Here is a 16,126-nt window from a genome sequence, read left to right as displayed (position 1 = left end):
TATATTTCCACACACTGCCAATATCAAGCCACTCCACTATTTCGAGGTGGTCAAATAACTCTTACAGGTTCATTTCATTGAAAAAAAATTGTATGAGACGGTCTTATAGATCATATTTTGTGTGACAAATCTTTTATTTGGGTCATCCACGAAAAAATATTACTTTTTATTCTAAGATTATTATTTTTTATTGTGAATATCGGTATGGTTGATATGTCTCACATATAAAAATTCGTGAGACCAGTCTCACAAGAAACCTAATCTATTTCATTCGAGATCGGCTCTAGCTTCACAAAACCGTCTATGAGGGTTATGAGGCGGGTCCAGATCCGAGGTCGGATTAATCACAGGGTCTGGTTCGGATCTTAATTAGGAATAGTAACTGGGATTTTGTAAATATTTATGATTATTATAATGGGTCTCAAAGTTTATTTTGCTATCCTTCGATGTAAATAGGGTAATCTTCGGACAAATACAGTATTAAGCTCTGTAAAAAAAATTTACCCGAACATAAACTTGAGACAAGATAAATTATGAAATTAACCAAATTACTTGGAACTTTGAAATTGAACAAATACATTTAATTATATTTCAACTTTTGAAACAAATCTTTAAATTATGTACTCAAGAACAAGCTTAATTCGTCACCAGTCAACACAAAAAAGACATTATTAATGTAGTTAAATACGTACAATCTTTCCACACAAACCGATCAATACTTGTAACCATTTACGAACAAGCTCTCAGAAGCCAAACCGTCGCCACTTCCCCCACCGTATTTACCCAGTGTGGCCTCAGAATTGGCTTTGCACCTCGCCAAGAATGCTGCCTGTGTTTTCTCCACGCTCTCCTTCTTCCCTCCCCATGTCTTGAGCGTACTCTGCTGTAGAGCTCGCCTGAATGAGAATGACAGTGTCCATGGTTTGAGTATATCCAACTTGTTCATGGCATTCAAGTTCAATGTCGCCTCTTCCCCCCTCTTCCCACCTGATAAGAACACGATGCCCTGCACCGCTGGGGGCACGGTTCGGCGGAGGGCTGCCACTGTGTTGGGGCCGTCGGAGCCAGGAGTAACCATGTTAGGCTTCAAGAGGCCGCGTCCCTTCCAACAGCACATGCTGCTCATTCAACGCCTTGTAAACCGCCGCAAGCACAGTTTCAGTCACCGCAGCACATTTCTGAATATCATGGCTCCCATCCGTCAGCACCTCTGGCTCCACAATCGGCACCAGCCCATTTTCCTGACAGATTATCGCATAACGAGCCAAACCTTGTGCGTTCTGCTGAATACTCAACTCAGACGGTTCAAATATTGGAATATATTCCTTGTTGGACACGTGTCAGCAGGTTAGCCCAACGAGGTTTATCGTGGTGGATAAAGGAATGAGTGATCTCTCTCTCAGTGCCAAATGGCGATGCCATAGCCAATATCTTATACTCTAGGTTGTTTTTATCCTATGCTCTATTTCTTGCAATATAATTTGAAGAGTTCCCAGTTAAAAATAGTTTGATTGAAAAAAGTGGGGAGGCTATTTTTGTAACGCCAAATTTGATTTTTCACGCATTAATTACGTAGAATGAGCTTATTCAACTGGCCACACATACATGAGATACACTAATTTTTTTAAAATCACATATGTGTGTGAATCTTGTTTATCCAAACCATGTGTCCCCACATGTTGCATCGAAGCTACCATTCAAGATTTTTTGGATCTGAGTTGTGTTCGAAGTGATGGATTTCAAATTCATAAATTTTAAATGTATTTTGCATTATTTATAGAATTAAAATAATAAACTTCAAATCCACATTTTACGTGTTTATATAGTATTTTATATTAATTATAATTAATTTCAAGTTCACTCGATAATAGCGTCATTTGAAATGCATTTTACTTTGTCTTACAAATATATAAATGAGTAATATGTGAATTTAAGATTTGATCAATTGCTTCATTTTAAATAATAAAACTATGATCGAAATCCATGAATTTCAAATTCATCTCCTCAAATCCAATCTAAATTTTTTTAGTAATCTCATGAGAAATCATCTCTATTTTTTAAGGTACGTAACTGGAAAGAATGTTATTTTATGTAATTAATTATTAAAATTAATAAGTATTAATGTTTGAATAATTATTTAAAATTATTGATATAATATAATGAATATATTTAAATTTTAAATATTATTATAAAAAATTATTATATAAAAAACTGTTATGTCATTTGACATGATATCCAAATGAGGATAACAATCTTCTATCGTTAAATTGATTTATTTAACTTCGTAGAGTGAAACTGTTAAAGAAAAAAAATTAAAAGATATATATTATTTTATTTATCAAAATTTTAAACAATAAATACATATTTTTCAAAAATTCAAATTTTTTGTCATTTATTAGATGATTAAATTTTGAATTAAAAATAAATTTATTTTTTAAAACTATTAAAAATATTTATATTAAAATTTTAATTAAGACACTTTATAACAATAACAGCAATTTACGCACAACCAATATATAAAAAATTCACGACGAAACTTTTTTAAAAAGTTAAAAAATATAATATTAAACAAAAAATATATTATATTTAATATGATAGAGAGTACGGAGAATTAAATATTTAAAACTAACATAAAACTAAAAATCATAACATAACTGAAATTAAATGAAATAATATAATCAATGCAGATATTTAAATGCAATTTATATTTTTATGAGACATCACATTCAAATTTTGATTCCAAAAAATTAAAAAAAACTTCAAATTTAATTACATATTAATTTTCTATTTGTTTTCATTAATGTTTGAGGTGAATATATATATATATATAGAATATTTTGCTTCTTTCCCACCGGTCCTTTAGATATATATTTATATATATATATATATAAAGGACCGGTGGGACAGAAGCAAAATATCATCGCTATAAAGAAAGAGAGATGGGATCACGGGGATAATAAATAAGAGTGATTGGGGGTGCAAAGAAAAGCATTTGTGGAATCATTTGAATTTAAGGGATCCAACGTTTATGCTTGGCCTACTTGGGGACATCTCCCCTCCTCTTTATTTCAACTTTCAAAATCCAACGTACACATTTATTTTTATTTTTTTTAAAAAAAATCTACATTAGTCAAATACTCTATGGTTTCTGCTAGTCAAATGATATACAACAAACACGAACCATATATTTAGTTAAACAAATTTGAAAGTAGGATATTTTTACCATGAAACATTATTAAAATAAGATATTCAAATCGACCGAAATCATATCTTCATACTATCAGACGAGGAACGAGTGTGACATAAGGTAAAAATTTTTTGATAATGAAATCAGTAAATTGGATGATGACAACATTTGTGTATGTGCCCAAGTCATTCATGTTTTATTTATTGATGGCGGAATTTGTCTAATGCAAAAGAAGATTATCATCAGTCAAAATTAAAGTGATTAGATTTTTGTAAAGCAAACTAAATTCCCAATTATACAACGTTCGAAACGCCCAACGGCATGTTCCACGTGTCGATTTATGATATGTCCTTTTGAGTGTTGGCCTCCATCCCCAGTCACACTTGCCAAAATATTAACTAAATTCTCATGAACGGGCATTGGAGAATTAAGAAAGGGCAAGAGTCGCTTTAAAAAAAATGGGCGAGTCGAGACTATGGGTTACACTATATCCAATGGTTCCACACAGAATTAACGTAGAATGGGATTTTCAGGAAAAATAATGGTACTTTCAAGTTTGTATATATTTTTTATTCAACGTGATCAAATAGGAGGCATCAAAAAAAATATTATGTTAATTTCATTTTATTTTGCCACCGCAATTAAATACGCTTCTATTTTCCATTTTATCCGACCCGACCCGACCCGTACCTTTGATTTCAGGGTCTTTATAAATTCCCCTGCTTCACCACTTTGAGTGAGTCTTCTCTCTCTTGCCAGAATTCTGCATTGAATGAACCCTCTCCGAATTTTGAATGCTTCTCAATTCAATGCTCACGAGGACCTCGTTTGAGCTCCCGTTTTGAACTGTTTCAAAAACCCGATCACCCATCGGAATCCTAGGAGCCAGCTTGCTTCCTCTTGCCAAAGTCCAGGTAACTTTTAATTTGCCATGTTTCAAAGATTTCAAATTCAATTCCAGTTTCTTGAATCATTCACTTTTCCATCTTACTTCTTATTTACACTAATGGGAATTTGAAAACACCGCGAGATTTTTTCCTGATTAAGCACATGCAGATATGGAGATTTCCGTAATAATAATTTCAAATTTTTTTCTGATATTTGAAAAACTGGAAATCACGTATCCAAGTACATCTAATTTGGTCGCCCATTACATTTCCTGGATCCATCCCTTGAAATTGAAACCCACAAGCTTTCTCAGGGAACTCTCTCCTGCCCCTGTTTCCCATCTTCGTCAATGGTAACATTGTTTCGAACGAACAATAATATCTTAAAATGAATTGACCAATACGAAATGTGATATAGACAGTTTTAAAGAAAAGTTGGACTTGTGAAGAGAGAATGCCGCAAGAAATTAGCTACAGTTGCGGCTCAAAATTCAGCTCCCCGGGGAAGAACTTGAGAGGATTAAAGGGGTTGACCCACAGTAACGGAGAAACTTCATATCCAGAAGAAATAATCAACGACCGTGAATTAGCGCAGAGAAAAGCAGATGAATCAGGTAAGTATAATTTATATTGTATTTCATTAACATTAAAGATTATTAGTATCGGGACTTTTTTCCTTTCAGTAGCATTCAGTTATATATTCGACAAATCAACAATCTTCGTTCCCATAGCTTAAAAAACATCGAAAAGATAGAGAGAGGGGTTCCTAGGAAACCTTAGGAATTGTCTTTTGAAACGTGAAGAGAGTAGACGTGCTTCAAATAATAATGAAAGTGGACACCATTTTAATTAATTCAGTTCATGATTAAAGATGAAGCATTAAGAAGTAAGAAATCCACCATTTCCCATATTAAATGAGACGGGCTCGGTGTAGCCTTTGGCACCGCTGAACTGCAAAACATGACGGGAATAATAATAATAAAAATAACAGTAGATTCATTGTGAAATGATCTCACAGATTTTTATCTGTGAAATAGATAAACCCTGCCGATATGCACAATAAAAAGTAATACTCTTAACACAAAAAAATAATATTTTTTCATGAATGAATTAAATAAAAAATCCGTGTAACAAAATATGATCCGTTAAACCTTCTCTCAGAAGTTTTTGTCTAAAACTAATCAATTGCTTATAGTTTCCGCTTGCCTTGGTGCTCTATAGTTGAGACACAAATCATTTTTAATGTCGAAGAATTCTATTTAGGGTGGACTCAAAAGTTCAAATATTATTTTTCAACTGGGTTCGAATTTAAAGTATTTTTTTTTTTTTCGTAATGATTTCTGACATTGTGATATTCCTTTGATGAGCCTCACCGTGAAGCAAATCTTGATTCGAAGCTAAAGGATAACCCAATAACATAAAAAAACTACAACACTGAACCAGAATAAAATAATACCACAATCCCCCTTAATCTAAAGGAACTGCAAATTAATGTCAGTGGAATGAGAACAAAAGTTCAAAAATTTCAGAATCTCGTACAACAGGTCGAATTCAACCACAGACAGTAGCCCCGAATCTACCGAAATGTCAACACCCCCCCAATCACTAACCCTAGAAAGCTCTAACCTCCAAATCCATATAGGGTGCGGCCTTGCCTCTTGAGAGCGTAAACGACATCCATGGCCGTCACGGTCTTCCGCCGGGCATGCTCCGTGTATGTAACAGCGTCACGTATAACGTTCTCGAGGAAGATTTTGAGCACCCCGCGCGTCTCCTCGTAGATGAGGCCGCTGATGCGCTTTACTCCACCTCGGCGAGCCAGACGTCGAATCGCCGGCTTGGTGATGCCCTGAATGTTGTCCCTCAGAACCTTGCGGTGCCGCTTTGCTCCGCCCTTTCCCAAACCCTTGCCGCCTTTCCCTCGCCCAGACATTTTTCTAGTTCAGACTCACAAATAGAAATCACAGAGAAATATCGCCAATCGAATTTGATTTTATCTTGGTAATGGGGGGAATGGATTATCGAGGATTGTGTATTTATATGGGAGATGCGAGAATTTGATGGTTATTTTACCACCGTCTGATTCTATTGACAATCCACGGTTGAGGATTGTGATCCGCGTCATTTACTAGGTAAGGTTTTTAAGCCGTTGATGAAAAATCGACGGCTATCTGATGATGATATCGGGGATCCTTCTTAGGCGGATCCAAAACTATACATTTTTTATTTCATTTCATTATCATATATATAATTTTAATATGTTAGATTTTTCGATTTTATAAATGAGGTAATATTTATCTATTTAATAACATTAAATATATAAATATCACTTTATTAGTAGATACGATATACGAAGATCGCATAAAAACTATATATATAAATACCGTTTAAATTGATATGAAATGTACACGAGAAGATTGACAGTACCATAATCATCACTAGTCGATATAATAGGTCAGGAAAATATGCATTCCCAAACATAAGATTATTAAATATAAATAATCAAAAAAACATTATCGTAAACTTTCGAAAACCATGTAGTATATATTTGCTTGTATATAAAATTTCAATTGTAAAATAAAGTAAACTTCTAATTTTAGTCAGAATTACTCACTTATATTTAAATTTACTAGTTCCAGAATTAATGGTTACCAAAAAAGCATTGGACATGAAAACACTATTTTTTATATATCTATTCTATTTTATTCAGATTGAGAGCATTCTTCCAACTTTACTCTTATATGATATTAATATTACACTTTTTTTAATATTCAATACACAATTTTATTTTATTTTTTTATTTAAAAAATTCAAATATCAATTTATTCTCTTCATAATTTGTCAAATTTCAGTTTAGTCCATCAATAATGATAAAAAAAAACTGTACACACGCAGCAGAATAACTAATATATATTAAGATTCACGTCACTTTCTAGCAACATTTATTTTTTATGCATTTTTAATTTTAATTCATTGGTGTCACTTAGATGAGTTGGTATATGTTGACCTAATACATAATTAGAGTAAAAATTTATAATTTTGACATAAAAAATATGATTTAATAAATTAGATTGCGTAGAAGATTTGTGTCACAAAAATTAACGGACTCGTAAAAGTTTTTATGCGCCAAAATATATATTTCTTCTCTTGCATCAACAGTTATAAAATTCATTAGATAAATCTTAAAAATTGAATTTTTTGAAGAAAATACTAATTTTATCAGACAACTTTAATATTATAAATATAAATATAAATATAAACATAAACATAAATAAATAAATGATAAAATAATGATATTTACAGCTCTCGATATTGCATGTCAATATTTCAGCTGCGAGGCGATACCAGGCGGCGCAATGGCTGCAGGAGATGGACCACGGCGCAACGGAGGTGCTGCCGAAAGAGCCGACGGAGTACGGGTTCTGTTTGGCTCTCCGGAATGGCCTAGTTCTATGCAATGTCCTCAACAAAGTCAATCCTGGGGCCGTTCACAAGGTAATACAGAAAGTTCACCTATACCGTTTGAGTGTGAAGTTTTGGTTGTTCAATTCATGTATTTTTCGTCATGTTTAATTTTATTTGTGAAATTTTGTTATTCAATATAAAGGTGGTGGAAAATCCATTGGTGGACGTGCAGGCCACGGAGGGTGCAGCACAGTCTGCTATCCAGTATTTTGAGAACATGAGAAATTTTCTTGTGGCTGTTGGTAAAATGAAGCTGCTTACTTTTGAGGCATCTGATCTTGAAAAGGTTAGCATTTCAATTGTTATGCTGTTTCTTGTTCCTTGCCTAATGCCTGTTGTGTTTATATCCTGAAAATGAACAAATTCTTGCTTCTTGAATGGTGCTCTCGTTTCCTTGTGCCATCCATAATGTGTGTAGGAAAGTGCTTCAGTATTATTCACGTGTCTCAAATGTTATGTGATATGACTTATGAGTCGTATCAGCCCTATTCACTCAGCAACTTCCCCTCAGCAGATAGTTAGCAAGCATATTTCCCTTATCTTACACAATCGAGCGTCATCAGGACAAGACAGTGATGATTAGCGTTAGCAAGCATATTTCCCTTATCTTACGCAATCGAGCGTCATCAGGACAAGACAGTGATGATTAGCTTTGCTGGTTGCACATTCCCAGGGGCTAGCATCAACATAAATGATGCCGATGGAGGAGGACGCCGATCTTCTTGTCTGGCCATTTAAGCATTATATACCAAATTTTCTTCATATCATTGAACTTTACAACTTCGTTAAAACAAATGAGATTACGATTCTTTAACATATATTAGATTTTTTTAGTAAATAAGATTTTTGGGTAGTTCTGCCACATTTCGAAGAGAGACCATTATATATGTGTCACAACATCTCCATGTAAGTTATTTCATGTTTACTTTATTCCCACTTTAATAGAATGTGGTTACAGATTTATTTAAATGAATATTCAACTGTTGACAGGTTAGCCACAAGCCCTGTTGATAACCATGGTAGTATCAGACCATGAAATTGATGAGTATAACGAAACATTTTATTTCTCTCTATGTCTGTCTCGTTACAGAACATCAGGAAGCAAGTTCTATATATTCTCATTAATGAATACTAGCACTCACACCAAACTAACATAGTTATCTCACCTCAAATATTAATGTTTGAGGTGGTCTTGACTACCATTTTTTAGTACACTATTGGCTTTTAAATTGCTTTAACTTACAGGGTTGCGCTTTTAAATTGCTTTAACTTACAGGGTGGTTCATCAAGCAAAGTAGTGGATTGCATTCTCTGCCTGAAAGGATATCATGAATGGAAGCAATCTGGAGGAATTGGAGTCTGGAGATACGGAGGAACAGTTAGAATTACGTCCTTGAAAGAATCACCACATTCTGTAGTGGGTAGTGAAAGTGCTGATGAATCAGTCATAGGTTCTGAATCATCGCAATATGAACAGTTGATAGAGTTCCTCCAATCATTTACTGAGTCACGTGAGGAATCCAGGGCCGCCAATGTACTCACATTCATATTCGATCATTTTAGCCTTTGTCTCTTGCAAGCTTATGTGGCAGAGAACAATGAATTTGGAGATGACTTGCCTTTAAATCCAATGGTAGGTAAGCTCATTTCTGTTTGTTTTATATCAGTAAATAGCCATATCGTATAAGAAATACATGTCACGCCAAATTTCGTACTTATTCTTAAAGCTAACACATAGACTTTGAAACTGAGAGTGTGCATGGCATTAAGTAGAATTGAACACTTACACATCACTCCAGTTTATTCTCAAATTGTGCACGAGGAAACATAAAATAACACATAAAGATGAAACATTACAAATGCTGGAGAATTTTGGGATATCAGGCATTTTAAATTGTTCCGCTTTCTTCTAAATTTTTCACCGTTTTTTTACCAAGGTTGTGTTTGGATCGAAAGATTTGACTTTGTGGGGGATTTCAAATGGCTAGGTTGGAGAATGAGTTTAAAAATGAAGCAAAAAAATATAGTTGGGTAACAAGGGATTACGAATCACTCATTATAATTTTGAGTCAAATGCATACGATGGATTACTCAAATCCTTCAATCCAAATGCAAACTAAGAGATTTTTGGTGTTGATCATAAAGTTCAAAGCAGTTCTATCCCTATATAGTGAACACCACATTCTTTGATGAGTGTATTTGTTTTCATGTTTCATAGCATTGTAATTTTCATTTTCAAAGTATCCTTATCATTATTGTTATTTTCTAACTGGGGAATCTGTAGGTCATTGATATTATGCTGAGGACGGTTGTTAAAGATTTTTCAGATTTATTGGTTGCTCAAAGCAATCAGGTAAAAGTACAAGAATGTTTTTTCCAATTTCTATCGTATTGTGATTCATACAGAGACTATCTTCTACTAGAAATGATTTACCAAGTCAATTATCTCAATGGAGCGAGGTTTTGTTTCTTTGGTCTGCAGCTTGGATTATTTCTGAAGAAACTTCTGCTAACAAATGGCACTCCGCAGACAAAACGTCAATTCCTGGAAGCCATATCAAAGTACCTAGGCAAAAGAACTAGCCTTGCATCAAAAGATGTATCTGAATTCTGCATATGTGGTGGAAAAGGTGAACTGGCATTGTCTAGGAATAAGGCCTCTTCCAGCCATGCAGTGCTGCTTGATGTTCAACAGAAACAACTAGAGGTGTGACTGTACTGAAACTTCTGTAGTTTATTGTTTCATCTTATTTCCATTGTTAAAGTCGGCTTCTTATTTGTTGATTATGAAATGATTTTATGTTATGTGTCTTTCAGAAAAGTTACATCATTATTGTATTTTTTGTGGCTATATATTCATGTATACAAGTATTCACCTGCAATATTGTTATATTGTCTCATAATATACAATTTTCAGGATCTAAAAACACTTCTTAGAGAGATGAAACAAGAAGTCTACCAGGTTCACGTAGGACAGGAGAAAGGACTCCAATGGCTGGGTGAGATGCAAGCCAATTTTTTGACTCTTATCTTTTTTGTATGCCATATGTATGAATGTACCCCAGCATTCAAAATAAAGAGCTCACCTAGTTCAATGTTCAAAACTTTTTTTCCTGGATTTTTTCATAAAAGCATCATATCAAATTATTAACAGTGATACCACTACCAGGGCACCATGTCAAGGGCCTTGAAGTGGCTGCGTCTTCCTATCACGAAGTTTTGGAAGAAAACCGTCTTCTCTATAATCAAGTCCAGGACCTAAAAGGTGACATATCTTTTATTTTTATTTTTTCAAAATTTGTGGCTTCATGAATGCCCATTGTATAAGATTGAAGTTAATACAATACAATGCTATGATCACAGGAACAATCAGAGTTTACTGTAGGGTACGACCTTTCCTCTCGGAACAATGTAAAGGGCAGTCAACTGTTGATTATATCGGAGAGAATGGAAACATCATGATTGTCAACCCCCAGAAGCAGGGTAAAGAAGCAAGGAGGGTCTTCTCGTTCAACAAGGTTTTTGGGACAAATGTGTCGCAGCGTATGTCCTGACTTAATTTTCTTTTTAATTTGATATTGCAGTCTGGCCCCAACTTCAAATGAGACATTTGGAAATTTAGCATGTACTTAGGATCATTAGTAGGAGAGGCAAAGTCCGAAGTTTTTATTTTTATATATCATCAGCAATTTAATTTTTGAGAACTTCTCGTTCTAATATGTTTTCAAATTTGCAGAACAAATATATGCAGATACCCAACCTCTGGTCAGATCTGTTCTAGATGGTTACAATGTTTGCATATTTGCATATGGTCAGACCGGGTCTGGGAAGACATATACAATGGTAATGGGAAACTATCGTTGCTTCCATTGCATTTTATTACATTGTTTGGCATTAGATGTTTGTAAGTTTTGTTTTGCGACTCAAAATATGTCATTTTGGCAGCATGAGCCCTTTAGCATTTGGACATGAATAATATTTGGTCTTGTGACCTCTGTGAAAACTAATTTCTCCTGTATAGAGTTCTTGAAGCCTTTAGAGTTGTTGAAGGTTACAAAGACAACATACACAATAAATACTAAATTTGTATGTTTCCTTAAGCACTCATCTCTAGGTGAGTCAGTCAATGTCTAGAGAAGTTATACATGTTCAAAATTTTTCAATCTACTTTCCAAATGAGCCATCAGAATTTGGTTACTAAATTAAAGAATCCGAAAGAAGATTATTTACTTTTCTTTGGTACCTTACCAGTAACTAAATGATATTCCTGAAGTAAGACTCACCTGTTACCCTAATAGTAAAAGGTGCTTAGTGGAACATTTTGTATGATAAAACTGAATATATACGACCATAAAAGAACATGACCAGTCATTGTATATTCCACGCCAACTTATTGGAAAGTCTACTTATCCTTGATTGCAGAGCGGCCCTGACTTGATAACAGAGGAAACATGGGGTGTCAATTATCGAGCTCTGCGTGAGCTGTTTCAAATTTCAAATGCCAGATCAGATGTTGTAAACTATGAAGTTGGAGTCCAAATGATTGAAATTTACAACGAACAAGTTAGAGACTTATTGGTCTCTGATGGGAGTAACCGAAGATATCCTTGTTCAATTTCTTTATAGTGGCCACCGTAATAATTTCTCATTCAGGATTTACACTCCTTGGTAGTAATTATGAATGCCCTTAATTACTTTCACATTAGATATTCGAAATAATTCTCAGCGAAATGGTCTCAATGTTCCTGATGCAAGCTTGATATCTGTTAAATGTACCCAAGATGTTCTTGATTTGATGAAAATTGGACAAAGAAATCGTGCCGTGGGTGCCACAGCTTTGAATGAGAGGAGTAGTCGATCTCACAGGTGATATTTTTCCCTCGTAAATTCATATATTTCCTCATAAATTATTATATTATAAGTTTAATGAATTTATCCCTTGCTGCAGCATTTTGACTGTTCATGTTCAAGGACAAGAACTAGTTTCAGGAACCACACTAAAGGGTTGCCTTCATTTAGTAGATTTAGCTGGAAGCGAGAGAGTCGACAAATCTGAAGCTGTTGGTGAGAGACTAAAAGAAGCTCAGCATATTAATAGATCTCTTTCTGCTCTTGGAGATGTCATTGCTGCTCTGGCACAAAAGAGTTGTCATGTTCCTTACAGGAACAGTAAGCTGACTCAAGTGTTACAAGATTCTTTAGGTAGTGTGAACCACAGTTAAAAGTGTAATTTTTTCACATCAATGCTATATCCAGATATTAACCAATGGCTTGCTTTTGTTTTGCCTTGAATTTCGTGAGGGAGTTCTGATATAATAAGCAAGTTCTGAATACGCCATCTTATGATATTATGTTGCATTCTAGTTAAGTTAGCCATTTTGGAAAGCATGATGTTCTTACTACTGCTATTAATTTAACAGGAGGGCATGCAAAGACGTTGATGTTTGTGCATATAAACCCAGATATCAATTCTCTAGGAGAGACAGTTAGCACCTTGAAGTTTGCTGAAAGAGTCGCCACAATTAATCTTGGGGCAGCCCAATCAAATAAAGAAACCTGTGAAATTAGGGAATTCAAAGAAGAGGTCTGTTCTTCTGCCATTACATCTCTAATTTGGTTTTGATCTGTTCAGCTGACGTTTGACAGTTTTGTGGTATATTAAGATTTCAAACCTTAAATTATCATTGGAGAGAAAGGAAGCTGAATTGGAGCAGTTGAAAAGTCGCATGAATATTCGAGGCGCTGTATCACCTGTTCGGATATCAAAACATAACAACAACATTCTTTTGAAGCCTGAAATTAAGCAACCACTTGTGGATGCTCAAAACGCGGAGGTAAATGAAGAAATTTTTTGTCTGAAGTAACACACATCGATATTAAAATAAACTTGTGAACTAGAGTAAAATGTTTCTTTTTACCATTTTCATGTCGAATGACAGAACGTGGCTCGAATGAGGCAATGTAATAAGATATTAACTTTTGTGGTTTGACCATGATAGCTTTAATAGATTGGATGGTAAAAAAACGTCTAGAAGGCTTCAGTTTTATCATGCCGAGTTGGCACTAAAAACCTTGGGACATATTTATGCTATATTGCAGGTAAGAAGTTGTTCCTCCGGTAAGCACAGAAGACTTCGATTTCCCTCTAAATTCATGGACAAGGATGTCACGCCAAAGATCCCCGTCTCCGAAGAAAGACCGGTAAGCTCCATCAAGCCAAGATCTCCATCTCCTCCAGTTAGGAGATCGATATCCACTGACCGAGGTGCCCTCACCAAACCTAGAATAAAATCTGAGGCACTCGATAACCCACCAGTCATGAAAGTACCCATTCCAGCAAGTGTTTCAGTCCATAAATCTACCACCAGTGCACATGCAATAGCACCATCAAAGGTTAACGTGCGTCTGTATCAAGAACCACTAAAACAAGATAATTTTCCAGACGTATCGAACAGTCTCCAAAGGGTCACTTTTCGAAAAATTAATTCAGAAAATGAAGAGGAGCAATTCAAACAAGTGCTGAATGTAAGGCAGGGTGGCATTAGAAAAACCAAACCAGAGAGTAAGATAAAGGCCAGGCATCATTCATCTGCTAGAATTCACAAGTCCGGAGTTGCAGATAAACTGCTTTCAGATATGGACTCTGGTAAACTACTGGAGCAGACCCAAAAACTTGATTTCTCAGATCCTGAAAATGACCCTGGACCTGTCAGATCGCCAGCTAATGATAGCAATACTATGAAGAAGCTACACAGGAACTCCTCGAGTGACTCTCAAAATGTAGAGCCAAGGTATGACTTGAGCTTAAATTTGTTAGCAACCAAGCTAATGTTTTCCTCATTCCGAAATTTGTTGGAGCTTATCATGAAATCTTGGCAACTAACTATATGTTTTTAAACATGATTTCTTTCTTTTACTTACAATACAAACCCTCTTTCTCGACCAGAGAACTACTGCAAAAGGCAAAGGAAAACAAATTTTCCGTCGTATGTCAGAATGTGAAGGAATCAGGCAATTCATCTCTGCCAGAATATCAAAGGAGCAGATCTACGCCACGCGGGAAATTCATTATTTGATGGTTAGAGAATTTCCGAGCATGAGGTCACAAGTGTTGAGTGTATATATGTACAGAACCTCGCTAGACTCCTTGATTCAAGATTGCATGCTCTCAAACTAAAACTTCAGTGAATGATTTGCCTCAGTTAACACAGGGGGCCCTGCATTTTCCTCTTCTTACTAGTTTTAGAGACGTCCCGTATTAAATGTCATCCCCGAAACAGTCTTGTTTTTACAGGTCATATTGAGATATTCATGCGTTTGAATTCTATTGAACATTATTTTTAAATGCAATGGCCGAAACCATGTCTGCGTAAATCCATAAAATTCGAAACATGCATTTTGTAAAATCATCCACCGGCTGAATATAATAACTACATGTAAAATTATGAAAAGAGCAATCAACCTAAGAAGAACCAGCTCTGCTCGTTCAGTAATCATCACCTCCAGAATATATCATACGAATTGTTGTTAAGAAGCATCCGCATTTGTTCACAAAAAGAGAGAGAGACGTCCGCATAAAAATACACCTTGCAAGATTAATTTAAGTGAAATATAAACAATACGATCGAGAAAATTATTGAACAAAGCAAAAGTCTTCGCATGCATATGTTCCATCGTGAATTTTTATATATATAATATAATTATCTGATCATATACAATGAAAGTAATTTAAACAATAAAAAGTAAATCAATACAATGATTTATATAACCTACTTGACGCATAAAGTAATTAAACAATCTTCAGCTTGAGCAGTTGTCTTGTACATCAAGAAGATATCAACCTAAAATTGAGAATGAAGATATTGATTGATAACCTTGATTATGAAACTGAAGGAGAAGATACCAATTGATAACCTCTATTATGAAATTGAAGAATAAGATACTATTTATACAAATCAAAGGATGTAGACGATGACATAGATTTGGAAAGTGATGGTTATTTTGATATTTGACATTTCATTGATCACATTTTCAACTATGTTATTTTTACTTTTTTGAAATTATTTTGTTATTATCATTTTTGGCAAAAACTTGTGTGAGACGGTCTCACGGGTCGTATTTTGTGATATAGATCTTTTATTTGGGTCATCCATGAAAAAGTATTATTTTTTATGCTAAGAGTATTACTTTTTATTGTGAATATCGGTAGAGCTGACCCGTGTCATAGATAAAGATTCGTGAGATCGTGTCACAAGAGACTTACTCATCATTTTTCGTAAAGTGTTTTTTGTGCCTTGCCTTTTTGAAAGCTATGAGCATAAATTTGAAATGGTCCAATCCCATCAATTTGATGTATAAAAATCCCTCGAATGAGGGATTCCAATGGATTATGAATGCTTAGCCTAGATCTTTCCTACTTCCATAACATTTTCAAGAAAGAAAAATAAAAATTCGCCAATAGTGTCACTCATCTGTTACTGGATTATTGGTTGTGTAGTTATTACTTGTGCAAGCTACACAATCAGGCCTTTAATGAGAAATAAAATAATTTTCCAAGAATACCAAATAACTCATGGCTTAATCAACT

At 34.7% G+C, this 16,126-nt stretch overlaps 2 protein-coding genes and 1 pseudogene across 2 annotated transcripts; 1 reads left to right on the top strand and 2 right to left on the bottom strand.

The window, feature by feature from the left end:
* Nucleotides 1–623: 623 nt before the first annotated feature.
* On the bottom strand, nt 624–1,331 carry LOC142522743 (fructose-bisphosphate aldolase, cytoplasmic isozyme 1 pseudogene; annotated as a pseudogene).
* Nucleotides 1,332–4,528: 3,197 nt separating this feature from the next.
* On the top strand, nt 4,529–14,862 carry LOC142522314 (kinesin-like protein KIN-14F). Its single transcript, XM_075625614.1, has 17 exons — nt 4,529–4,688; nt 7,406–7,569; nt 7,682–7,825; nt 8,816–9,172; nt 9,824–9,892; nt 10,022–10,246; nt 10,457–10,538; nt 10,709–10,804; nt 10,903–11,082; nt 11,276–11,382; nt 11,962–12,142; nt 12,243–12,405; nt 12,488–12,741; nt 12,960–13,123; nt 13,203–13,373; nt 13,639–14,330; nt 14,486–14,862. Exons 1-17 carry the CDS (start codon nt 4,529–4,531, stop codon nt 14,613–14,615), a joined length of 3,339 nt encoding a protein of 1,112 aa, XP_075481729.1. The 3' UTR covers nt 14,616–14,862.
* On the bottom strand, nt 5,569–6,089 carry LOC142522315 (histone H4). The gene has a single exon (XM_075625615.1). The coding sequence runs from the start codon at nt 6,005–6,007 to the stop codon at nt 5,696–5,698; it is 312 nt and encodes a 103-aa protein (XP_075481730.1). The 5' UTR covers nt 6,008–6,089; the 3' UTR covers nt 5,569–5,695.
* Nucleotides 14,863–16,126: the final 1,264 nt, after the last annotated feature.

The sequence above is a fragment of the Primulina tabacum genome, chromosome 13 (genome assembly GCF_025594145.1).
Source record: "Primulina tabacum isolate GXHZ01 chromosome 13, ASM2559414v2, whole genome shotgun sequence".
NCBI lineage: Eukaryota > Viridiplantae > Streptophyta > Magnoliopsida > Lamiales > Gesneriaceae > Primulina > Primulina tabacum.
The sequence above is the reverse complement of the archived record's forward strand: the minus strand, read 5'-3'. Positions and strand labels throughout refer to the sequence as shown.

Bases quoted from the DNA above. Each gene is read 5' to 3' on its own strand.
- LOC142522314 (XM_075625614.1), top strand. From the start codon at position 4,529: ATGCCGCAAGAAATTAGCTACAGTTGCGGCTCAAAATTCAGCTCCCCG. The intron at 4,689-7,405 runs GTAAGTATAATT...TCAATATTTCAG, and splicing joins GAGAAAAGCAGATGAATCAG to CTGCGAGGCGATACCAGGCG. The intron at 10,247-10,456 runs GTGTGACTGTAC...TACAATTTTCAG, and splicing joins TTCAACAGAAACAACTAGAG to GATCTAAAAACACTTCTTAG.
- LOC142522315 (XM_075625615.1), bottom strand. From the start codon at position 6,007: ATGTCTGGGCGAGGGAAAGGCGGCAAGGGTTTGGGAAAGGGCGGAGCA.